Below are 27,932 nucleotides of genomic sequence, written 5' to 3' on the forward strand. Positions count from 1 at the left end.
TTATAGTATTACTTTATAGCGTACATTGATTTAGGCCGTAGAAAAACGTAGAAAGTTCAAAGAAAGCAAGTAATAAATATTTAAGTATGGCGAGAAACTTTAAACACGATAGAAATTAATTGTAACGCTTCCGTACTTGCACTTTTAAACTTAAAAATTTATAGGTAATTATGGATGCACCTACGGCCTAGGATTGTAGATAATTTTATTTTTCTTTTTCTGGGTTTATTGGGAAAAAGATGATTTTTAATAATATATCCAAAATAATAACGTGGTTGTTGAAAATATCCTCAAGTATTAATCGACAAAATCATATGATTAGTAATTCGCCTAAAATAGAAATAGTTGCACACCACTACTAGAACAGAAAAGGCAGGTGAATTTAATACTTATATTGACATTGACAGTTGACACATTGACTTATTCATTGCATTCAAAGCATTCATTTCCTTCATTTCAATCATCCTTTCCTTTGAAAAGTCTTGCCAACACGAAGTCCGCAAATAAAATTGACAATTGGAGGAGGAGACATGTCTTAATTAGTTTAATAAATTTTCAATAAGCATATTGATAACATTTTGTTTCTTGTAGCTGCTTTTCATAGTTTTTCATAGATGAAAAGAAAACTAGATTAAAATTTACATGCATATTCTGTTTCGCACACATAAATTAATTTATTATGAGATCTGAACGTAAACTTAGAGGTGCTCTAATCAGTAGTCTTGTGACTAATTGTTTTGTTTTAATTTGTAATTATTTGTCTTGTTAAAAATTGTTTATTAAAATGTTTTGCTAAACCAGATATTAAAATTAGGCACTTTTACATAATGGCTTGAACGTGGCCTATCAGTCTTTACAAGACTGTAGGCTCTGTCTACCCCGCAAGGGATATAGACGTGATTGTATGTATGTATGTATGTTACATAATATTAATATACCATGTAAGCTTATCATATAGTATGAAAAATTTTGTATATCGTTTTGGTGAAAAATTAACGAACATACACACTTTTACATTTATAACATAAGTAGGTATGTACTCTGATGAAATCTTTTGAATTTTCTGAATTGAAATGAAAATTATCGATTAAATTTGTTCTGCACTTGTCAGCACCATTGTTTATATGCATATAATGCAATAATACTTACTGATTATAATTTACCAAAAAAAAATCTGCTTTTTGACCGTCCTCTCTATTCTAATTTCAGTTTTATTTAATTTTCGAACCTTTTCTTCTGTATTCCACTCAATTAAATTAATTAATTTATTAATATTCCACTCAATTAAATTAATTAATTAAGTGGAATAGTTATTTTGGGCATCATTGAAGCCCTCAAGGATTTTCCTGTTGATCATTGAATTAGGTAAATGTGGACGAGTTTTTCGTACTTATTCGCCTTAAGAATTCTCATTTGTTTCATACAATCGTTTTGGTTCTTTAGAGTAGCGCCAGGCCTGTCAAAACAACCCTACTGTTTTAACAGTACATTTGCTGTTTTCACATTGATGTCCTTGTTTTCTGTTTGATTCCTATTTTCTACTGTTCTGTCTACTTTCAACTAACGTTCGGCGCCACCTATTATACTACTCTGCAAATATTTTTTGATATCCACTGGTATATTCCTTAGTTAAATAACGTAATCGAACATCAACTCGATATTATCGACATCGAGTATTGCACACTTAATTCGAAATAACCGATTGCTATTCATTTGAAGCCACAGAAAGACACATGAAGAAATTCAACAAACAAAAAAAAAAATTATGCGTGTGAAAATATTGAAGATGAGACAATTGAAACTGAAAATTAATTTTACTTTGATTTTTGTTCTTTTATTGTTGTTATTACAAATATGTCAATGTATGTGAGTTCTTGTAACTAAGACAATTGTTTATTAATTATTAATTATAATTATATGAGCAAAATTATGAAATCTGTCTTTTTTTACCTACTGTTTTTTTAGGCGAGTTGTTGTTTTTTAGCTTTTTTGGGTTGGCAACACTGGTCTTGTCGCTGAAAAGTAAAGTACTCACTAGGGATGTGACATTGCTGATAAAAAATCGATTTTTATATAATCGATTTATTTTTTAAGTATGAAAAATCGATTAACAAATAATCGATTTTTCTTAAGAAAATAATCGATTTTATTATATTGATAGATTTTTTCCTAATTTTTCAATTTATGTCAAAATAAACGCCATTTACATTATATCAATAGATTTATGCATTAAAAATAAACAACAGAAACAGAAAGTTCTTATAAAATCAACACAAATTAAAGTTTTTAACAATCAAGTTTGAAAAATGAAGTTTCAGCAACGAATAATGAATAAAATATCAACCGAATGTCGGTAAAATACTGTTCATCGACTAAATCCATCTAGAGAATGTTTGATTAAATTAATCATCTAAACTGTTTTAAGAGCACAGAAAGAATGCACAGATGGCGTTGATGTAATATTATGGAGCTATGATAGTATTCTTTGGCAGTTCGCGTTCCGGGCTCCAAGCCAGAAGACAAAAACGTAATGTTGGAGTGCATTTATTGTATGATTATAAAAATCGATTTTTAATCGATTATTAATTTAAAAAAAATCATGTATAAAAATCGATTTTTCTTTTAAAAAAAACGATTTTTAATCGATTTTTTCCATAATCGATTTTTTTTTCACATACCTAGTACTCACCTCTGTCTGTGTATAAAAGCATGATTTAAATTTTAGCAGTATTTTAGTTTTGTTTAAAGTAACAATAAAATATCTAACCGAAATGAATGCGTTATTAGATTATGGATCATCTTCCTCAAATGAATCCGATGAAGACACAGAAGAAAAGTCGTAAGTTACGGTTTTAACCATTTGTTGTGCCGTGTATGTTGTTAGTGTTGTGAGAGCTAAAAATTAAAATCAGTAATATTTGCAGTTCAAAAGATGATATGAAGCCCAAACTGCCGAAACCTGCTCTTGGCGAGAGCGCTCTACAAACTTCCGTATTTTCCAACCCCTTTGTTGAAGCTGAGTTGGCGAAGGCGGCTATATTAGAAAAGCATGTGAAAATGGTACAAGTAGACTTCCTATCTGTAATATTAACTATATGAATTATTGCATATTAACTTTGCTTACTATAAAGTATGATTTCTATACTAACAACTGGATTATATATTGGTACAGACAGACCTAAGAAATTCAATAAAGCTGTGAAGAATGAGCTAAAAATACCTGATCTCCAAGTGCTAATCCTACTGTGTTCACGAATCAATGAATTTTTCAGACCTATTTGCATTCATTTTGATCAATAACTTATGCTCATATGGTGAGAGAAAACATCATCACGAAATCTGCATACTCTGGCAACTGCATGTGTAACCACGTTCTGATTGGGATAAGATACCCATGCAAACAGTAAGAGGATTATGAAATCAATTAAACCTTTAGGCAGAACTCAACAATAGTTTTTCTGGAACTGTTTTGTGATCCTCAAATTCAAATAATGCACTGATATAAAGTATATTTTCATTCCTAATGTAACTTATAATTTATTGAACAATGTTATTTATTTATTCAGTGTAAAGTTATGTATCCAATTGAGCATGTTATCGTCAAGTACATAGGCAATGACTGTAAGGTTCCAGGTAGAGACAACACGCAGATGATCAATGGCAAAAAGATTTGCTGGAACTACAGAAAGGGCCGCTGCCGGTTTGGACACAACTGTAAATATGCTCACGACTCAGATATACAGAAGACTTCAGAAGAATTGGATACTGAGAAACAAGTATGCATTATTGTGTTGTACCTACCATAGAAATTTTATATAAGTAGTTAGTATTAAACTTAGTATTACAAATAATAAACAACATTAGAAATTCTGTGTGGTTTCCCACACTTGGGATTCCCTTATAGGTGATGTGCTAACAAGCTATCACTATCTGAATCTCAATTCTATTATAAAGCTATACAGGTGAATGTGGATCTTCTAACTGTTGGGCTTGTGTCTACCCTGCAAGGTATATAGACATGACTATATGTATGTAATATATAATTAATGCCTTTTTGTAACTTCTGTTCTAAGATTTGACTTGTGTTTGTGTGTGTAAAATGTTTTACAGTCAAATAGATCTCAAATTAGAATGATTAATTTAATGCTTGCCATTTGTAGTCTTATTCAGATTTCATGGTAATAACTCATACATAAGGTGTGTATGAAATTTTTATCAGAATGTAAGATCTTAACCTGAAAGATTTAATTATTTATTATCCTAAACTCTAACTATGCTGCCTAAAATTATGTCATGGTTTGTCTAGGCGCTGCTCATTAATACATATATATATTGACGTTTTCTTATTATTTTTCAGAAATTGAAGTCCCTGGTTTGTGAGGGTTCCGGAACAATGACTGCAACCCCGCCCCCTCAAGTGGCATTAGAACAAGTGTTACCAACCGACGACGTGGTCTGGGAAGGAGCAGCCGATAAGAGAAAACTAAAGCGGCCAGGGCTCAGCCAATCTCTGGTCCCTGGCAAGAAAGTTATTAAGATGTATAAGGAGCAAAAAGTTAAAGATTCTATTAAAAAATAATATTACTATTTATATATTTTTGTTTCCTTTACATCCATACTAATTTGCTTCGCTGTTTTTAACTTGGAAACATCTGTGGCGCAGCGGTAGTGCGCATGTCAGTGATACCAAAGGTTCCGGGTTCGAATCCTAAATTTTTCTAAATGAGACGTAAAATAATAAAACCAAAAAATAGCATATCACATTATCTTTATTAAGAAATAATGCCGAATACAGCGATTTTGGAATATACACCAAAAAAGCTAATCCATCGTATCTATTTTTGCACCAAGAATAATAATAAGTACATAAAACATACAGACGTATGTCATTACATCACAGTCCTGTGTAATTATTTTAAATCATGATACAATAGCAGGTATTTAAATTAGAGCAATAAAAAATAATTTATAATCATTTCGCGGTGCAATTTGCCGAAGTAACATTATAGTCATTTGGCTCTGCGTGGCTGCCAATGCTTCCTATAGCTTGATGGAGCAAATGCTCTACAATATAGCACAGCCATTAAGATGCTCACATGGAATCCTGCCAAAATTTCACGCAACATGTCATTCTCCTTAAGTATAACGACGTCTTAAATACTTCCGTAATATACTATAAGTTTTCTATTCACAACAGAAATACGAATTTGCGACATCTATTTAAACACTTTTAGATCAAAAATAGATTTTATTCAACATCGAAAGGCCACTAACAAAAACGAATTCAGGAGACCTTCGCTCAAGTAACTTTGGTCCCCGAAAATAATTGCTACTACATACATCGACACGACATCGAGATTTTCAAAATGTTACAACTAGTCAATTACGATTTAATACTATCCGATTCGCTTTTACACGAGTAGAAGTACAAAAGTTTAGGAAGCATTTATAAGTACAGAATTTAGGATGTAAAATTCAGGTCTCTTAGTATACACGTTTATATGATAAAATTTATCATAATGCTAAGGTAGACAATCAGCAAATTCATTTTTAAGTTGTAATGCCATTCAATACCTGCGGTAAGATACAATGTCAATAACTTTATAAAAACGTCGTCGTAACTAGTATATAAATAACATTAAAATGAAATGAATACTAGGATCAAATACTAGTATAATTGTTAAAATATAAAAAAAATTATTAAAACTACTAGAAACTGTTTTATATACTGGGAGCAAGACAGAACAGAATCTAAAATATATTTTATATAGTATTTCGCGTAAATTATCACTTTGCACGACGCTCATACGCGTAGATAAATAAATAAAATTTACATCATTCAGTATACTAAACACTGTGATCAACATAATGTAATATAAATATTACAGTATTTATATTCCATACTATGTAAAGGCACAAACAATACGAAACTATCCGATACACTTGTGGGATATAATTTGTACAATTATTATTGCAGTGACATTTCATTGTGGCGTAGTTTGCACAAAAAATGTTCATAAAATGTCATGCCATGCTCAAGGTTTACTACAAAAATATATTTCATTTGGCGTTCTTTTATTTTAAAGGTAAGTACATATAAAATACAAATATTTAGAGGGCATGTTAAGTCACGTGATCTTAACGAGTTTTCGAATGAATGGCGAAGGATGAAAATAAGTAAGACTTGCTTGATATGTTTGTAAAGACTTCATTTGTTTACGCTTCGCTATTATATCTCTATTACAAAAAGGTATTCATAATTACTGAGCACGCCCTTTAAATATCTGTACAAAGTTTCAGAGAACCATTGATACATACAATATACAGCATTGCTTCGTGGCTCGAAGACTTCGGGTAGTTTATAGTACATAAACCATTCTTAACATTAATTTAAACAATTTGGTGTATACTGAAATGTTACAAAGTGGAATTTTTCATATCTTAAGTAGTATAAATTATAACTATTCAAATCTTAAGAGCGACCTTGGGTATCTTTGGTGATCCGAGATCCATTCTGTGGTTTTCTGGGAAGGCCTGCAGTTCCCCATTAGCGGGATCAATGTCCCCATTGCTCGTGTGCCCGTTCATATCCGCATGGCCGTTGGTGTGACCATTTTCAGTGGCCATTTTGGAGTGTCCGTTCATTTTACCGACCCCATTCGCCTTGGCGTGGTCGCAATCATGTTTATCAGAGTGGCCATTCAGCGACCACTTAGAGCGCCCTGATAAAAACCAAACAAACATTCCTTATAACCCATCTCAATACGCTTTTGTACACTGGCGCAATTGTGTTAGTTGAAAACTATTAATGTCACGATATTAAACTAGAAATGTCAAGAATGTTAGTTCTCACTACTGGTAGAATTTGAACACAAATCAGAGCACTGATGTCCAAGCAATACACGATTCGAATCTGAAAATGATGTCCAGTTAAATATGTTGACAATGTCCGTGGACTCTACTTTCATGTCACACTACCAAAATAAAATGCTACAGTGCGCGACATCCATAACGTGACAATTTCTCACAACAATCTAAACACGAACATATCCGTAAAACTATGAGCTAACAAAACGTCTAGAAAACTAAAAAGGTGCCTATACTAAACTAGAATACAATTACGCCAGTGTTAAACATCATAAAAAATAACATGCAGAGAATAATCAGTTGAAAATGTAATGAGTTAAGGCGATTACAAACCAGCTAATGGTGCCACATCTAGTAACATTTAAAAAAGAGGGTAGTGATAATTTAAATGAAAGTTACTTTTAAATTATATTTTACAACCAGACAAAATAAACTCCATAAAAGTATTTATTTTAATATGATCCCATAGCGTAAAGTTTACAATCGCCATAAATAAATTTTGACAATAACTAGTTAACTCACCGTTACAGTCAGCGCCCGCATAATACTTTTTCGAAGTCTTCCAATCCTCCTTGAGTGACAGGTTGTACATAGAGTACGCATGGTCCCCTGTCACCTCCTTCTCTATGGAGAGGAACTTCGGCAACGAAGCTAGCAGCGTCTTCTGATCGTAATCAGCACTGTAAGTCTCTAGTAGCACTAAGCCACGGCACCTGAAATGATTAAGAAAACAGGTAAAATCATGTGCGAGATATAAAATATAATAGATTATGCTACATTTTCTAATAAAAAAAAGCAATCAAATTTACCTGTATTTCATCATACATACATACATACATAAACTCACGCCTCTTTCCCGGAGGGGTAGGCAGAGACTACCTCTTTCCACTTGCCACGATCCCTGCATACTTCCTTTGCTTCATCCACATTCATAACTCTCTTCATGCAAGCTCGGCGGTCATCATCATAGCTGATGCAAATGTGGTTGATGATATGACAAGTTCTGGGTAACTTGTCAACAATTTAAATATATACAGAGATAATGAATCAATATATAATGTGAAATATATACATATAGAATGTAATAAATATGTGTAAAAACTCATTGCAGTGTTAAACGAAAATAGTAAAAAAATGTGTAATGTAACAGATTTATTAAAAATACTTATACAATAATTATATACAGATATATCACGCAACTAAACAAAATGCTTTTTTAATTCCTACCAACATCACCTTTATACAATTGGACGCGAATATAAAAAAAAGCTACGAAATACATATACATATATAAAAAAATCACCTGGGATGTGTGGGCTGCCTGTAAATGTCCAACTGGTAGTACTGGTTGTTGTAAATGAAACAGCGGCGCTTCTTGAAGATGGTGAAGTGAGCGTCGTCGCGCTGCGGCAGGAGATTCAGGTAATCGCGATGCGTCAACTGGGTGCGCACTTCCACGGACTGTCCATTAGTGGGGTGGAACTTCCTCAGCGTGTGTATATAAGACCAGTGGCCCTTCTGACCCCGTTTCCGCAGCCTGACCTGGGCTTTACGCACATCGCTCTGCAGATAATTGTGAACGACGTCGAAATCTTGAAACGGGGGGAAAGCAGAGTCCGGTGGGAGGGGCATTTTGACGAGGAACTTTCGTTTCTTCGAGTTGACGTTCAGCCTGTCTCCTGTGTCGATGCCGATCTTCTGGCAGACGCAGGCGATGAGGCGGTTCATCTTCTTGTCGAAGTCTGTGGAGTTGTCGATGACGTCGAAGTAGGGGTGGCCGATCCAGGCCGACGCCGCGTTGTAGTCCAGCTCGCGGGCCAGCTCCACGCCCTCCGAGCGGCATGCGTGGTCCTGTAACAGGAAATATTTATATTAGAAAGGTCATTTAATGGATGTGCAGTGTTCTTGTAAAATATTGTGAATAATGAATAATTTCAATTGAAAACGCAGGCTTAGCAGTCATCATTACCCCGAATAAAAGAAAACGAAAAACTTAACAAAATAAAATATTAAATATAGAATTAAAAATTCGATATACAAAGCTTTGTCGAAACACTAGTGTAAATTTCTCAATCTTACTGATTGGTCACTCAATGAAAATGCATAATCAATCTGAATTATCTATGATCATTTATTATCGTTAGTATCAATACGTTGAATGGCGTCCTTCTGCTTGTAGATTGAATTTGCGAAACGGTGTAAAGATGTTATTTTCCGAAACATGAAGCAATATTGTACAGACATAGGAAATTAAGTTCATTAGCTTAATGGGTTGAAGTTTTTGCAGGAGTCACAAGGTCGCCGCGTGAATTGAATATACACGACATAACTCGATTTAAAAAGCTGATCGTATTTTAAAGAGAAGACTATTTAACTTTCGGGAAACGCCAATGTGCCCAGGAAGCCGTCCACTTGAATCCACTAAACACTTGTTCATTTCGTTTTGCGCTTTTGCGTAGAGGATGTTAGATATGAGTACATTATCAACTGTATTTCAACAGCGAAATCCGTATAAAAAAATCTAATATGAGGAGGGCTATGAGTCATCTAAGCTTAGTGATTGTGAATACCCCTTCCATTCAAAACTTAAAACAGCTTCGGTGGTCGAATCGGTTAGAGGCCCCTTTAAAAGGCGTGTGGCGCAAAAAGGCACAGGTTCGAATCCACCCCGGCCATGTACCAATGACTTTTTTTGACTAACAGATGCTCTTACGGTGAGGGAAAACATTATAAGGAAATCTGCACGTTCAGGCAACTGGATGTGTAACCATGATAGATCCATTACGGGTTAGGTTCCCCTGCAAAGATTGCGGAGATCAGGATCCATGTTTAAAGGCATACTACCCCGGGCTCCTCTCCAAAGTGGCGAGGATGCAACCGGGACTAAAAGCCAGGACGAAAGAGATTCTAAACTTCTTAAAATATTTTTCGTATTTTCAAAACGTGCGTTTCAAAAAATTCTTTTCATAGTGTTTCGCCATATAGCGCTGACTTTGAGCAGCTTGTACGTGGCCGCTTACTTTGTTTACAAAATAATCAGTAGTGTCATGATGACCTTGACAAATAAATTCAGAGATTATGACGTCAGAATCCCAGAAACCAGACTTTCCATTACTGATCTATTTAATCAATGTTTGAAAAGAATTAATGCAATGCTTCAATGTCAGGTGTATACATAATCTCGTATTTATTTGAGGCTTTTCTCTATTATCACATGACGATAAGAAGTAAATATATCATACAAAACGGGCATATTAATTGGACCAGAAATACTAAGGAAATTTTCTTTTTTTATGATAAGTAAATTTTTAAAGCACTGCATAATGTATAACTTTTTCACTAAAAGTATTACAATGTAGCAAAAATCACATGAGCTGGCAGATGAAGGGACGTCCATAAATAATTATAAAACGTAATAAGTCATAACTGCAATCACGTTTTCCATTTCAAATCAAAATAATGAGGGAACAAAAAAGTTTTCATAGATCGCTCCCCTGCCGATGGCGATGTTAAAAAAGTTTGTCTTTTGAATAAAGTTAAATAAAGTTTAAACCCAAACTTTTATTTAGAAAGAAAACAAATATTGCTGGTGACTTAACCATATTGACATTCTTAGCGTGCTAATGATTGCAATTTTAAAACCTACAGAAGAATGAGATAAATAAGCATTACTGGAATTATGTGTTGTGTTGAAAAATTATATCTGTATCAGCCATTTTCTATATAGTGGTTTGTTAAACCCATTTATGTATATAAGCCATTTGATCTTTCATAAATATAACAAATTTTTGTAAAACATTTAAGAGGTAGTGCCAATTCTGTGTTTTCTTTATTTTGCAAAGCACGTGTCACACAATATGGATTGTAAGCGTGTTATGCCTATTGAACTTGGTATTATCTCCTCGTGAGTAACTGATAGTAATAATTAAAATTATTATTGTCATGTCGACAAGTCACATTTGTTTACAAAATGGGAGCTCCATTTAGGAAGAACGAGGGTATTAATTAACTTTTTTTTTATAATCATCAATCTTTTTGAATAGCTCAATGAAAACTGTTTTTAACCGTACAGGAGTTATTATGGACAAAAACCTACTTTTTAGAAAATCTTAAGAGCATTTATACAACAAGATATATTTATCCACTGCGATAAAGAGGCCCGCTGAAACATTATTTCTCTACAATAACATCTGTTCATTATTCCATTCAGTTCGTTCTGGCAGAATGACAAATTTACTTTGTAATTACTCTGACGTGTTACTTCAAATATCTTTGAACTATCTGACATACATTCTGTGAAGTCTTATTTAGATATACGAAGTTAAATAAAAATTTTAACACTGACATTTGTGCCAGGGATTTAGAAGCACGTTTTAAGGCATTTAACTGCAAAACGACTTTTAATTACTCGTTAATTTTATTTGAAACGTTTAAACAATACGATCGTAACAAAAGCATAAAACGATACGTCACAAAAATTTGGCTTGGGTTTTTTTCGATAAAAAAAATTTGTTAAAATTTCCACGTGCATTATCAGCTGATGTAGTAAATGATAAAGATAATATTATAATAACAATTATGTTAATATATGTATTTCATGACAATTTATAATATTTGAACGTTAGAGGTGCAATGACGTATTTCGCAAAGCGTTCGGCGCATATTACCCCCTTTAAATTGTTGTGTACTAACTACTCTTACGATGAGGAAAAACAGCATGAAACCTGCAGAATTTGGTAGCTTTATGTGTGTAAATAGTCCTTATTTTGAGGAAAAACCTCGATGTGTAACCATGATCCAAGCAGGATTAGATTATAGTGCTCCACTAGACCGCATTACCTTTCCAATCTCTAGACCCAGCGTTTGAGTCTCTGTGGTAATATATCAGTCAGTCAGTGTCCTCTTCATATATATAGTTTTATAGTCTAAACTAAATACCTCAGTGGAGTAGAAGTCTTCCGCGCCGTTCGCAGCAGAAACCATGTGTACGATGTGATTGTATCTGTTGTCCCTCAGCTCCACACTGTTCCAGTTGTTGGCAGCCAGCATCGCCTCCCATTTCTCTTTGGATATAACTGAAAATAAATGTGTTTAGTTACTTCTTGTGGCTTTTTATAGATACTATTCAATATAAATTAATTTAATAAAATTATCTTTGGTATAGTGAGGATTGAAAGTAGGTTTCCATAGAAACGTATATAGCCAAAAGCGATCAACTAGTAAGTCCGAACTAGACGTGAAAATTTATTTGACGAATAATGACCACGATTTAGTGAAGACGTACATAAAAATCATTAATTGGGACAAGGTCCTCCGAACCCTGGTTCTTGTGATGGCTTTTGTTAACTATTTTGAAAAGTAAATAATTAGGTGTGTATATTCAATAAAAGAAACATTGACTGACTGACAACAACTGATTAAATTTCGCTGTAATTTGGCAAACGTACAAATGACAAAATGTAAATATTGTCTTAGGAAATATTTTTACGAATTTATGACTTGAGCGAAAGCAATTAGATCATACATACATATAATCACATCTATATCCATTACGAGGTAGACAAGAGTAAACAGTCTCGCAAACACTGAAATGTTACGTTTAGCTGTAAGGCTTTATAATGGAATTAATTAATTTGATAATATACATCGACTATACCTTCGGCTGTTTTATGTATTCAGATATTATTTCAGGTCTTTTTGTACAAAAAGTGTATTATTCCCTCAGAAAACTAATAGAAACTAGACATTATATGTATTACAAATAATTCACTAAGGAATATGTCGCAATAAAAATGAATAATTGCATTACAAGCAAAATTTGCTAATAGTTTTGCAGTGCCTTGCCAACATTATAACAAAACAAAGTAAGGAGAATACAGAAATAAAATACATTAAGTATAGAAGCAGTCCCATAAAATAACTATTAAGGTAGCTGGCTTCCAACGTTTTCATACACACATATTATACCGGGGTAGACAGAACCAACAGTCTTGACTGAAAGGCCACGTTAAGCTGTATGGATTAATGATGGAATTGAGATTCAAATAGTGTCAGATTGCAAGCCGATCGCTTAAAAGAAGAATCCAATGCTTATCAAGGAAATCTTTAAATAGTCTGTCTTTAGCGATATGTGCAATGCAGTGATTTTGTTAAAATCCTACTAATATTATAAATGCGCAAGTTTATGAGTATGTCAGAATGTCAGTATGGATGTTTGTTACTTTTTCACGCAAAAACTACTAAACCGATTACGATGAAATTTGATATATAGGTAGCCGAAGACTCAGAATAACATATAGGCTACTTATATCCCGGAGTACCTGCGGGATCGATTCCAAGCGGACGAAGTCGCGGGCGGCCTCTAGTAAATAATAATAGCTTGTATATCTACTTTCTGTATAGTATTTATTGTGTAATAGTTGTGCAATTTTTTTGGCAAGACGACGAGAGCATACCATTGCCCTCTATAACCCGTACTAAATTCAAGTTTCTGATAAGTTATTTCAGTAATAAAAAAAAAAATTGCTGATATATATCGCAATACGCAGAATAGATACATCAGCTATTTTATACTGGCTGTTGCCCGTGATTTCGTCCATCGTTAAATAAAATCTGCGTGAATGTTTTGCCTCCTTAGAAAAGCGAAGATGAAATTGAAAGCGGTAGTAGATATAATTAGTTTTAAGTGATGTGACGTCAACAAGTGCTACCTTGTATCCAATTTTTAAATCTATTCTATTCTTAAATTTTTGTACAAGTATCAGTTTTAAAATAGGACCAAATCTAACAATACTTAGAAAATCGTATTCAAATCGGATAGTAATTGCGTGATGCGAGAACAAACATACAGACAATAGGAATTCTAAAAGAAACATTTTTGGCAATATCTTCCAAGTACAAACATCGGTCAGGTATAATTTTATTATACATATGTATATACCGAATTATCAATACGAACGCCATCATATCAAAGCCGCTTCATAGGAAGTCCACACAATGGATTCTGTTATGCTTTTTATACCATACAGAGAATTTGTTTCGAACAATCTTTGTATACTGAACACATCCTGGAAAAGGCTTTGGAAATACGTTTGAAGATACCCGTTTATTGTGTCTAAGCATCTGTAATGGTCTAAAGCAAAGGATTACATTTGCGAAATCGCACGGTTAAAGTTTATCGGCGCTAGACTTTACTGTATCGTATGTATATGTATAAATATAGTCACGTCTATATCCCTTGCGGGGTAGACAGAGCTAACAGTCTTGAAAAGACTGAAAGGCCACGTTTTGGCTTAACGTTGGAAATTAAATTCAAATAGTGACAGGGTGCTAACCCATCGCCTGCAAGAGGAATCTAGTTTATAATAAAGATATACATGTATATGTTATAACTTATTAAAAAAAGTCAACGTAAAGTTAAGAAATTGATTACTGGCAACAAATGTTATAATGTTACTTCATGACATTGCCATAAATTTGCGTTACATAATGGAGAATATGCAACGAACACTTTCTTCGTTTGTGAATTACTTATATTGATTTTGGTTTGAGATTTTCAAGAATGATATGGGTGAACCTCTGTATCTTTTCGAGGGCAAGCATGTTACTGACTGTCACAGCAAAAGTGGGGTTTACACAGTTGCATGTGGTTCTGGTTCCAAGGGCGCGACACAATCAGACTGGGCAGGTATTGTATTTTAAATTGTAAAAGTGTTGTGTACAATTACATTGTACATTTGAATATAATTTTATTGGTATATATGTTTGCGGTATGGGCATGCATAATGTATAGTGATATTAATTTTGCAACCGGTAAAATAAATTATACACCAGGAAGCGGCTGAAATCATATTTTGCAAAGGTGGTCGAATTCGGACTTCCCCGCAAAACTAATGATCAATAGGGGAATCCAGGACGGATTGCAACCCACTCAATTTACTAAATAATGTTTCCTGTATATGTAGGTATATCTTATATGAATTTAAATAAATTACCATGGCGTTTATTAAGTAATATGAATATGATATTTTTTCATTCTTTAATTTTGAGTATTCTCTAAGACTGTTGATAGATACAGAATTAAAATAAAGAACGTTGCATTACAAGCAAAATTTGCTAATAGTTTTGCAGTGCCTTGCCAACATTATAACAAAGTAAGGAGAATACAGAAATAAAATACATTGAGTATAGAAGCAGTCCCAGAAAAGAACTATTAAGGTTGTTGCATGTTGCTGTAGAACTTAAGCAAAATAACTGACGCAGCATGTTGCTGATAACGGGATGTAAAACCTTTTTAATTCTATTCAAATAAACCGAATTATAGAACTATATGTAAATACGGTTGATTTAGTACTCACATGCACTAGCGTCCATCGCCCCCCGGTCGCATATGATGAGGCAGTTCCTCTGACACGTCCTGCCTAGCTCGAAGAATGTGTTCTCAATCTGGATCATAGTCTTCAGAAGATTCTCCTGGAATTTCGTTGCTATAACAAAAAAAACTTTGTTAATATCACGTTAACTATAGATTTTACAGGTAGATATTTTGAAAAACCTATAGTTATAAGACAGAATGTTGTTAGACTTGTATGTTGTCAGCTTAAGTTGTCCAATCATATAATTTGACAGATACATGTGACGCTAGTAGGTACTCTATAAACTGTGCACATGATAACGCGAGAAATATTGGCATAAGCTGTTAGCCATATCATAATATATTTTAAGATATGCTATGTATATATTAAATGGCTTAAAAAATAATGTTTTAATAATAGGCATAAATTATTGCGATTTTTATGGGTGAAGTGAACAAACGACGGGTCAGACAAAATAACCCAGACTTTCTATTAGAACATTGACCTCAGATAATTGAAATGAAGCCAACATGTGGTCAAATGAAAAAGAAAAAAGCTTACGGTATGTCTAGTTGTCTGACACGCGGGAATAACAATAACGTATTAGGATTAATAATAAATAACAAAAAGATTTAGAGGGCCCACTTAATAAAAAAGTATGTTTTATAATTATCGTGAGTAGGAATAATATACAAATGTGAACAGTGTACAATAAACCTAACAACCATTAGCTATACTCCGAGTGAAAGTGAGGATGGAGACATGATTTTATAATTTGTTTAAATTTTAATTTCGGATCATTTCCTGATTATACTTTTACTTGAAGCGTCGCTTTAATGTTAGTAGGTACTAATAGGTATACATTATGTTATATGAAGAAGGTAAATGTCATTTCAAAGGTAACAACGCAGGCTGCATCAAATTTAAATCTGCACGGGCACAGAATCTACAAATAAATTCAAGTAGATATAAAAAATCTACATTCATAAGGACATCTGTATCAATATCTTGTTTAAATATTTCTTATTTAGTTGTCAAATGAATCTGAAGAGAACAATCAAGAATTTAATTATCAGCTGATTTTTAAAACAAGTTTGTACGGAAAGTCTAAATTTTAAAACGTCTTCATTTCTTTCTTCTTTTCCAATCTACTAAAGTTGTTAAAAAAATTAGGTATTCATGATAAAATCAAAACTATAATAAAAAGTTTTTTTTTGATATACAAAAGATTGAAATACCTAATCATAATGCAATACTACATTTTTATACCTATGTATAATATGCAGACCTCATTTAGGGCAAATCTACGCCATTTACTATTTAAGATCAGCATGCTATACTAGATACATCATAGCTTGATTCTTTACATATGCCAAATGCGAGGTCGATATAACGTTGTGTTTTTGATCACATTATTTTCTTTTTTTATTTTCCTGTAAAATTGGCAAAAATCCTAAAATAAATACAAACACACATAAGCACATTTTCAAACGCCTAATTGGTTTTTATGGACTTAAATAACATAAATTTAGAAAAAATGGTTGACGTTCGCGCATGGATACATCGGCCGGTCGGGTAGGACACAAATAACAGGTTCGGAACAGGTACATTCCTGGTACGAATATCGATATGTAAGGAATATAAAAATGTTCATTTTTATTCCTTAAATTCAGTTCGATAATTTCGTTGACAGTGAATTGATAATTCAAGTCGGGGATGATGGAACAAGTTCCGATGATAGCAATTTCGACGATGATGATCTTGGTTGTACACCTCTTTCACTATAGAAAGATATAATTTAGAATTAATATAGTTGCAAATTTTTGTGGTTTTCATGAAATGACGTCAAATAAGTAGGTACATCTTACATTTCATAATAGCAATATAATTCTGCTTTAAACCGGTCTGCGACGTCACAAGATGCTAAATACGGTAGTGTCAATGAGCTGTAGATACCAATTTACGTAATGAACATGCTAAAAAATAACGTTAATGTTCCGGTCAGGATATTTGATAATACTACAGTCATGACATTAAAAAAAGGATCTAGATATTTATGAGATGACATTACCTACAATATTTCATTTTGTTGGTTAGTTTATTTCAAACAAACACGACGTTTTATTATGAATTAAAAGTAAGACAAAGTTAATCTAACATGTAGCCAAAACAAAATAATATAATTATTCAACCTCCAACACAATAAGATAAGGAATGATAACGCTTATACAGCGAAAATAATTCGTTTTCTTTCATTTAACTTAATTTCACTTCTTCATAACCCATAATGAAATGAGTGATTAATTCTAGAAAAAAGTAGAAAGGCAATGAGGAAAACTTTTGAGTTCTGGTGGAAAATTAAAACCTTGTAACGTCGAGTCACGGAAGAAGATCAACTTATCAGGCTTGACCATGGACTTTAAAAGGATTCATTTGATTGAATATTGGAAAACTGATGTAATAACTGAACCAGATTCTTCATTTAAAACTCAAAACTTTAAGTTATTAATTGTGGTACCTACTAACTACAAGCACTTAGTTACTTAAATAAATTTCTGACTGATAATCTAAACGTTTTAAATATTTCAAGTTGGGACCGCAGTACCTATTTTCGAAGTAGGACTGTCTGAAGAACCATTATCACACTGCAAATCACTCACGCAGACAGATCCCATAATAATAAATATACAATGTTATTGCTTTCAATGAGATAGTGGACCTAGAAAATTTATATAACGTATAAATTTAAGGTTATATAATAATATATAACCTTGTATATTAGTAATAAAATGTTATATATAAGAAAAGCTAAGGGCAAACAAGATATAATACTGTTATAAAAAACAATATAATTTATCGCCCACTTTAATCAATATTAGTAGACCAAACTTATCTTTATTATCATTAATGTCTAGCTAGTAACGTAAACATTGCCCCAAAAAGGCCAAAATATGGAATACCAGTTCAGATTATTTTTAATCATTATCAAAGTGGTTCATGAAACCAAAGAAATGTTCTTTAATAAAATACTTGAGACGTTAGCATTAATTGCTTAGATACAGTCTGTCTCAGGATACAGTGATTCACTGTGCTCAAATTATCGTATCAAAGATTTGCTATCTAGAATTATCCTGTTACACCAGCCGATTCAAGATTCAGAAAACTTGATACATAATCATATCCAGTTACTGACACACCGGACCGATCCATTACATACCAGATCACAAATATTTAGCTTGTAATAACACCTAATAATACCTATACATTAAATACTCCTAAAAATCATCAAACAACTATGTATTTAAAAAACCAAGTCTGGTAACAATTGAAAGTATTATTTTCAGAAAACCAGCGTACATTTATTTATAAAAAGATTTAAAGCATTGTTCGACCAAGGTCCGAACGTCACATTCAGTTGGTCCACGAGGAAATCGTGTATTTACACACATTGAAAAGAATGAAGTATTTTTCAGTGATGCAGTAAAATATAGCAACAGCCAAGAAATCAGAGTGACAGGCAAGTGTCATCTCAAACCAAGAGGCGCCTCAACGCGCTCTATTTAAAACTGTGTTTATTTGCTCAAAAAACAATTCAGTACTTTCAGTGCTTATTGTGGCTACAACAACGTGATACTTCAGACTCTTATTTTTAGCTCACTAATGAACTTGTAAAAGACGTTGAATTTTTTTTTTTTTGCAAATGTAGGTAAATTAGACGGAAAACTACGTTAGCAAAACAGCCAATTTGTAAGCGAAAAAAAAAACATCCGTAAGCCGTGACCGCTGTGAATTGGACATTCAATGATTCATTCGCATTATCATACTACATTTTATTTTATTATCATTATACCTCGAATTCCCTTTATAAATAACTTTCATCGTTGTTTATTTGTTTGTAAACATTTGTTTTGTTGCGGCAGACTTATTTCGTATTTTACGGGGTGATTTTGTGTTTGCGAGAATTATCAAATCGATGTCGATTAGTGATTTCATCACTGAATAACCAACACGTTTGTAGATTTTGGAGGTTATAGCGACAAAGAAACCGAGAAAAAAATATGATATTGAGCAAAATATTGACAATATTTTTTTAATTTTATTCAAAATTGCTTAAATTAACTGTTCAATTTATACATAAAAGTATTTATTAAAGCAATCATTATTACTGTACTAAATAAATTTTACTCAGAAATGCAAATACCTAATGAATAAATTTGAAAATCTATTTTATTCTATTCTAAACAAAAATAACTTAGACAATAGAATTTTGTCCCTTCTTCAATATTTCTTTCTGATTGATTGAATACTTCAAACTTTTGCTATAATTGAATTTCTGAATGTCAAGGATGTCTGTGCCAGCGGACAATATTGAATTAAATTTTCATCGCGCCGACAGAACAGGACAGAATAGTCCATCTATTTGTAGGCCTCTGTAGGCCTTTACAGCGAACTGATATCTGTTTGTATGGAAAACTAGCTGTTACCCGCAGCTTCGCCCGCGTGCTTTAAGCAACCTACAAAAAAAGGATCCTTCTCCAGACTCGATCAAGAAGATTTATTCAGTAGAAAACGCGTGAAGAGAAACCAAACAAACGTAAAACAGGTTACAACACAGTAGGTAATGCTGCCTAAAATGGAAGATATTCCTGTATCATGATTACTGATACTTAAATTTATGGAACAAACAATAAAAATGCGCAAATTCAGTACATTTACAATTCATAACTTGAAGACAATGAGGAAGCTTATTACTTCATCGCGTGCTTTGTTCAGACGTCAAAGTATTGTCAACTTTCGTGAACTGAACGAATTTATATTAGTTACTTCAATTTCAGACAAATTACAGCTTTTATTTCGTTTTGTTCCATTTTCATAGCAAACAACAATCAAGGTTGAAAATGGTAAGACATTTTTCCTGACTTCGTAATGTGAAATAGGTAACTTTATTCCAACAAATCTACATAATTTAAACAACCTTGACTAATATACTTATTCCTTAAAGTCCAGTGATTGCTGGTACATCATGGTAGAGGTGAAACCATGAATTCAAACTTATATTTTTCGTATAAATGACAATTTTTGTAAAGGGGAAACTACCAAGTTCTAAAATAAAACATTTTGTTTTTCTTCATTATTTGCAAGAACTTATCAGTTCTTAAATTCAGACTTCCAAAATATTATAATGCCAATATTTAAAATAAGCTTCTGTTGCTGTAAACATTATCTATTAAACCGAAGGAGTTATTGACTATAAGATAAGTAAATTTTATGAAATCAACGTGGTAAAGTAAATGAAGCCAAGTAGCTAAATAAAACAAGTCTAATTGCGAGTAAGAAACATCTAGAAGAAAATTTTGTTTCAGTGTTTTCGTCAAAATACAATACAAATATAAATGTTTAAAGTTTTGGCAAGACCTACGTGGTCGTTGCCCAACACGCCTCCGATGACGTCAACGTAGTGGTAAATTTTAACATTCACTCTATACACATATTCGCCAAGACACATACTATTGTCTGGAAACGTTTTTATCAATGAAAAACTGTTACTAATGTATCTATTTCTATATTCCAGTACTATCGAAGAAACTAATGTCCGAACGTAAATATCATTAAATTGGGATGGGCAAAATTATACTATACATCAATGATTTTTCACTCTATGTTTCTTTTAGCAACCAAATTGTACAAGAGCAGTTATTGTAGGAAATCAACAAAATCATATCGACCACTAGACTAGCATCGAGAAACAAATACCACGCGTGAACATAGAGCAGTGCCCTACGTAAAACCTCTCGAGTAGCTACTTCATGAAGCACGTTTAAGCGAAGATAATCGGATGGATCATTACAATAGCTAATGGAGTGCCGAGAACAAAGGAACACCTAATGACATGTCAGGTGACGCGATTCACTGACCGCTGAAATTGATGCCGGTGCGATTTACTCGAATGCTGGTAGCGGATACCGGAGTAAATGTCCGAGAGAGATTGTAGTAGATGCGACAATGTTGGTTATCATAAAATTTTTACTCGAGGTTCGCTCAATCCATTAAGAAAGTGATTAACCTGTCTTCATTATCACATACGTTAAATTAGTTAAGATCGGAGTTACAGAAGAAGATCATCTATAAAGTAAAACAACCAAAATCAAGAAATCCACAAAATGGGTAATTTTCGCTATCAACGTAGAATACAACATTTTGAAGTACTATCTGCTCTCTTCCATTGCACTCTATACTAATGTAAATGGAAATTCTAGTATTACAACCAACTTTTCCTTGTGCTGATAGGGGAGTCTATATACCAGTAAAATGAAATGTTTTAGCACCACCACAACTCACCGCTACCTTTAAAGGCCTGTGCTACGGCCACAGCGGTGCACCGTCTGCAATCCTTTGTACAACTAATAGCGGTCGGCGATTCTGCTAAAGTTTATAAAAACATAATGCTTTATTAACTATCAGGACTATAAAATATTTAATTGATTGATGAATCTTGCTTTAGTCCAATAGCGTTAAAACATTGATCACGTTAATTCTGAAATCTTGTGCAATGCTCATTATTATAATTTGATACGTATCGGGTATTGCGATGATAAGTTGAATTTAAACAATTCCATTTGAATGAAAGACAATGGAATTTAAAAGCAATCCGATACCAATTATATTAGATAAAAGTTAATATCATATACGTATTGCGAAAACTATGTAATAAGTTGCATTTGTTTGGCATGTAGCAATATAATTAAAAACTTTATGTCCCTATTTGTTTAAATTACAAGGGCTTTTAGTGAAACTATTGATCTACTTTAAACATTTAACAATAGAAACGTGAAAAGATATAAAGGTTACGTAAAACTGGTGCGAGGCCGATCTCTTAATAATATTTGTGTAAGTACCTACTAGAACAGCAGCAAAAACAAACCACACCTATACCCTGAAGTAAAAAAAAACGTTTAAAACATGGTAGCTTAACCTTCATCATTGCAAAATGTGTAAATAAATATGAGCAGCAATCATCAAGATTAGAGAGAAGCTAACGATAAAATTTTAAAAACAATTAACATGATAACCTCATACATTCAGAAAGGTTTAAATTTGAAACCACCTGACTTATAGAAGCTCGAGATAAGATATACAAAACAGATGCAAACAATTGCCGCCCACGTAGAATAGATTGTTTACAGTCGAGATTGACGTCAGGCACTGAAGCCACTGAAATTCAAGACATACCTAGGAAAGTAAGTGATATATGTAGGAAACGATTTTACATGGTAAGAAACAAGTAGGTAAGCTTCTTCAAAACAATACACAAAATGACGAGAATGTTGATATAATTACCTTTGATAATTAAGTAACTTTTTTGATATAAACAACGGTTCCTAGTTATTCATTTTGACAGCTTTTAACAAAAATCTGCGATTTGCCGTGCCAAAGCCCCTGGGATTGTTTGCCCATGGGAATTTTTTAATATTCTTGACAGAAGCATATGTCATTGAAACGACTGGTTTCAACTAAAAGTTAATGACCGTGTCTGCCACCTTTTCCTTCTATCCTCAAGTGTCTATCATTGAAAAATTAAAAGACTTATTACAATTGGACATTCGTAATGCACATATCACTATCATACTTCAATAAGCTCGCATGAGTTATAGAACAGACAAACATTTAAATTGTTTTCCCTAACTGAATACTGTAACAATATGTTAAAGAATTGGATTAGTAGTAGCACTTCATATTGAATTAGTAAATCGTATAAAATTTTAACGCTTTATTTTACAAGTTAGATTAATTGAAAAAGCGGTCAGATGAAATTCATTGACACTAGATAATTACCAATAACCTACATTATTACACTGTCAGATCAGCTCTTCAAATACCGTTAGAGTTATATCTCATACGTACGTGTTAATATCTACGAACAAATAAATAAGAGAACGTGCTCGATCCTTCCATTTCAATGAACGGCAGCTTGACGGGTCTAGATGAAATCGGTATCAATCTACCTCATTAATACGTAAGTGATTGCAGCAAATGATGATAAATGTACTATCAAACCAATTGTCATTCACAATTCAGGATTTCAGGAAAAATTCTAATGGGTGTTGTAAGCTTTGGTTAACATTATTGTATCTTTTAACATTGAGCGACAGAAAACTGTTTGGCTACAAGACATATCTATAATAATCCAAGATAAGAACAACTAGGTATCTCACATATAGCAAATATTTTTCCTTTACTACATTACCGTTCACGTTGACGAACACCTGACTGGATTGTAAAATTGCAACCATAAGGATTATTTCAAGAAGCGATGGCAAACATTTGATTGTCCCCAATCAGATATCACTTCGTATTATATTTCAATACGAGTAGATACCTCAAGTACAGACAACTCGATAGCAGAAGACAGTTTATGAGTGCGTTGGGCCGGTTCTTAGACATGTGCTGCGTTTAGTTTTGTTGCTAATACGACGCTAATTTAGAAACAAGCAATTTTTGCTTATAAAAATGCCACAGTTTAATTGGGTTTTAGCTCATCCTAAAAAAGATTTCCAGGAACTTTTCTCGGACATTATGACTTATTACAGTCCATTTTCTAATCATTTATAGTTTAAATTTCTCCGGCCTTTTTTCAGAGACCGGGATCTGGAAAAGACCTGATCGCCTAACACTCAGAGGAAGACATGTATGGGGTCTATCCTAATCTACTCGAAACCACACACCCTTGACGAACCACCGCCTACTTGTACTATTTCAGAATCTGCAGTCTGTCGATGTTACGTTATTTCTAGCACGCCGTGATCTTGACCGTGAACAGACTAAGACTCACCTCGTCATTCCGCCACACATTGCCATTCACGTGTTATGACACAGCGAAGCCTCATAACACTCACTGCGCACCCTCTTGGCCCCTCTAGCCATACATACATACATTTATAATACTATTTTTATAAGCAGATTACACAGGCGGAAAATCTATTATTCAAAGGGAGTTATCGCTGAAGCGTCCTTACATTGAATGAATTCTATAGCCGTACTTTATTGAGATTTATTCTGGGTGCGGTTTTGCTGGTTGTAGGGACATAAAAATATTTGCTTGTTTCTTGGAGAAAAACTGTTTTACTCATTCTTATTCTTGATAATTTAAGTCTTACTTACTACTCGTTCCTTGAATGAAAGAGGTTGTTTGAATGAACAAGATAGAAGAATGTCCGGTTGGTAAACATAATTATTCTTCGGCGACATTGAAGCCAATACTTCACCACGGCCAGTATGGGGTGTAAAAAAAGAATAGCACGTGATCGCGATAAAAGATACGCAAGCAACAAGACCTAGTAAGTCGGCGTTCACGAGGAAAGCTTCACCAACGAAAATAAACCGCACACGTGACCACGCAGAACTGTAGAACAAACGCACAGAAATAAAACGCGTTACCGAACAAATGACATTTTATTATGTTGCGCAATCAACTCGATTTTCATGAGAATCGTGGTTATATGGATGGACTTTACACTTATCTCGGACACTTATGATTACGACTTGGCAGGGATTGCTGTGACATCCACGTCCAAGTGACGACAGTGGACAAATCCGTTGCTCTGTAGCAATGAATCACATCATAACATCATCAGATGCTTTAGACATACCATTCAATAGATTATAAGCACAGCTCGATATCTATGTGATTTTTATAAGTGTCATCAATGTAATCAATGTCATCGTACTAATAGTAAAAAACAAAATAAAAAAACCTTAATGGTCACATTTTATCATGATTCCTACGAATAACGAAAAGGAACATAATTAAAATAGTGGTAAAAAATCAGTAAGAATTCATCTTGACATAAACTTGGCTACTATTTTAAACCAATGACCTACCTCACGTGATACAAATGCGTCAATAGGGCACGCCTTCGGGGGATTGGCTTCAAATCGAAAATATTGGTTTTAAACGATGAGTGAAATCGGTTTATGGGATTATTATATGACGAATTTATTTCATTTAGAAAACGGGATATTAATATTGAAAATAACAAAACCCTCATCAAAATATATCCTGAATCATAAAAAATATGCGTCATTATCTAGATTTCCCAGACAGAGTGTGTCGCGAGTCTATCTGCGTGACACAGACTGACTGGGAGGGTGTTCCGTATCTTCAATGTTTACAAATAGAAAACTAGGGAGTAAATGATAAATAAAATCGTTTCACCGCCAACCGCTGGAGTTCGTGCACTTTAAATTACAAATAGAAAGCGCGAAATAGGTAATAGCCTTCGATAAAGTATTAAAAAAGTTTTTTTACTAGATCTAATGTAATTGCAAATGTTTATAGAAAAATAATTATACTTATGCGGGCAAAACATTGATAAAAAGCTAATTTAGTTCATGAAGCAAATTGGCAGGTGGTTTAAATTTAATTGCACGCTATCGATGAATCGAACGTGTCAATAATATTGGGCCATTGACATGAACCTCAATTTTAAAATAGATTATATAACAGCGAGCCGCCAAGGCCTTAGTTTATTACGCCGCGGCATGATTATTACATTTTCTATTTTTGTGACAAAATGGTGTTAGAATTCAAAGATCCGAATTTTGGCAAACAGTAACATACTGGCGCGTTTTCCGGCTGCTTTCTAAAGGCTATTTTTTTTAGGTTTTTGGCAATAAACTATAACTTCGTCTTTTTATCATGCAAACAAAGTCTTCACATTTTTATTACTTCCATCTGGTTATTACCTAATTAGGAAATATAATAGGTATAATTTTTTTTCTGTAACAAATTTATTTATTCATGGACATCTGGAGTCGTAAAGCTTATCAGCTATAATATGTCGTATAAAAGAATTATAAAATTAATGTAGTGTAGTGGCAATAATATTAGATAATGATGTAAGTTAAAATATTATAGTAAGCACTATTTTTTATAATTGTTCACTTTAAAATAGGATAGGAGGGCGCGAACTAGCGATGGAAACTAATTTAATGGACCTACTTTAATGATTATAATTCTGTTCTTTAAATGTTTTAGCCTACCTATAAAAATAAAGTTTAACAATGGACATTAAATGAGATTTATTCTGTTAATTAGTGTTAAACTGGAATTACCAACAGGAATTATTTGTATACTTATATTTCTTAAACAAAAATTTTTATTCATATGGAACAGTAGAGTAAATGTATTTTTAGTTAAAACTTTTTAAGCTCACCTTCATCCGGGCTGAGGTCTGCAAATTTGACTCCACCACTGCAAAAGAGAAAGAAGACATATTGCAATGTTGTCACAAACACAAATTTCATATAATATCATTGTTTATGTATCACACAGCTTCTGATTCTCAGAATTAAAAACTGTATGTAAAATTATATAATTTCTAGGGTGTTCATCAAACTGTTGTTCAGACTTCTAATTTACATTCAATTGTTTTGGCATATTGAGACTTAGATTAAGATAATCATAAACTTCATATTTTATAAACAAGAAAAATAAACTACCTACACGAAGTGGTCAAAAACAATTATAAAACTCACTGGTTAAGTAATAAAAAAACATGAAGGAAGTTTTAATATGGTTTACCATGAAAGATTACTACCTATTACTTTCATGGGTTCAACTATCATTAAGTTTAAAAAATTGCTAACTTTGTAATTGGCAGTACATGAAGTTAAAACAAATATTTAAAAAAATTTAAAGCAAATGTACTTGAATCAATTTGAATGTAAAATAATAATCTGAACTTTTGTTTGAACATGCACCCTTAAAGTGGTGTAGGTAACACTTCGTACCTGAGAAGGACGGTAGCCGTTTCCGGCACCCGGAACACCTGGAAATAAACACAACGTGGAACGGTGTCTTACTTCTCCACTAGGAGAAACCATAACCTCAATATATCAGGAACCATTATTTGTAAAGCATATTTAATGATGGTTCTAAAATCATTTAATAATTTACAGGTATACATTTACTTAATGTTATAAGCCAATTTGTAAAATACAAAAATTTAAGGGATAGTTCAATTTTTATGTTTATTATTGTCAAGCAATTTCCAGTTTCATTGACAAATTAAATTAGTGTGTTAAAGAATAGGGACACGAATAATAATCGGACAAATGAAATTTTTTCAAGTTCATGTATATACAGCGACAGCAATTTACAAAGTCAAAATTATGTATGTATTTCAAAGATCTCACCTTCCATCCCAGATTCTCGAAGAACGTGCACAGACGAGACTGACCCGTAGTTTTCCCGCCGCATGGTCCTGGTTAAAAAAATCCATCTAATCAGACTGGATAGACACATTAACCCCACGTGTTAAACGCATAGCCTACTCGCGTTTTCCCCATTCCTAAACTGTTTCAGTCAGTGCGTTATCTATACACAAAATATGAACTGTCTGAAAAAATATAGCTTTAAAAACACAATACAGTAAGATAAATAAGTACTAAAAATATAGAATAAAAAGCGAAAATGCAAAAGTAATCTTACCTCCTGTCAAAACGAGTCTATACACAGTTTTTTGAGATTGGTTCGCCATTTTAATGAATTAATGAAAATAAAATAAATTAGATCAAATTATACTACCAAGACTAATAACAATAACCACTTTAATATCATAAAAATGTTAAGTTTAGAAAAGTGATAAAATCTGCCATCACAAATGCACACGAATCGCCAATGAGGCGTGCGAACAAAATGAATGAGCTATT

The 27,932-nt window shown here is 33.1% G+C and overlaps 2 protein-coding genes across 3 annotated transcripts; one reads left to right on the forward strand and one right to left on the reverse strand.

Moving 5' to 3' along the window:
* The first annotated feature begins 2,684 nt into the window (after nt 1–2,684).
* On the forward strand, nt 2,685–4,593 carry LOC106134498 (uncharacterized). The gene is made up of 4 exons (XM_013334562.2): nt 2,685–2,839; nt 2,925–3,060; nt 3,627–3,776; nt 4,358–4,593. Exons 1-4 carry the CDS (start codon nt 2,772–2,774, stop codon nt 4,577–4,579), a joined length of 576 nt encoding a protein of 191 aa, XP_013190016.1. The 5' UTR covers nt 2,685–2,771; the 3' UTR covers nt 4,580–4,593.
* Nucleotides 4,594–4,751: 158 nt separating this feature from the next.
* LOC106134515 (TRPL translocation defect protein 14) lies at nt 4,752–27,918 on the reverse strand. 2 transcript variants are annotated; one of them, XM_013334594.2, is made up of 9 exons: nt 27,712–27,918; nt 27,417–27,484; nt 27,012–27,049; nt 26,435–26,472; nt 15,225–15,353; nt 11,806–11,942; nt 8,171–8,718; nt 7,390–7,580; nt 4,752–6,722 (listed from the first exon to the last, which is right to left on the reverse strand). In XM_013334594.2, the coding sequence occupies exons 1-9, from the start codon at nt 27,758–27,760 to the stop codon at nt 6,466–6,468; spliced, it is 1,455 nt and encodes a 484-aa protein (XP_013190048.1). In that variant the 5' UTR covers nt 27,761–27,918; the 3' UTR covers nt 4,752–6,465. The 2 variants fall into 2 exon arrangements, with proteins under 2 accessions (XP_013190048.1, XP_060800385.1); XM_060944402.1 differs by lacking the exon at nt 27,012–27,049 and having other exon boundaries at nt 27,712–27,762.
* Between the last annotated feature and the right edge of the window lie 14 nt (nt 27,919–27,932).

This window comes from Amyelois transitella, chromosome 5, assembly GCF_032362555.1.
Source record: "Amyelois transitella isolate CPQ chromosome 5, ilAmyTran1.1, whole genome shotgun sequence".
Lineage (NCBI taxonomy): Eukaryota > Metazoa > Arthropoda > Insecta > Lepidoptera > Pyralidae > Amyelois > Amyelois transitella.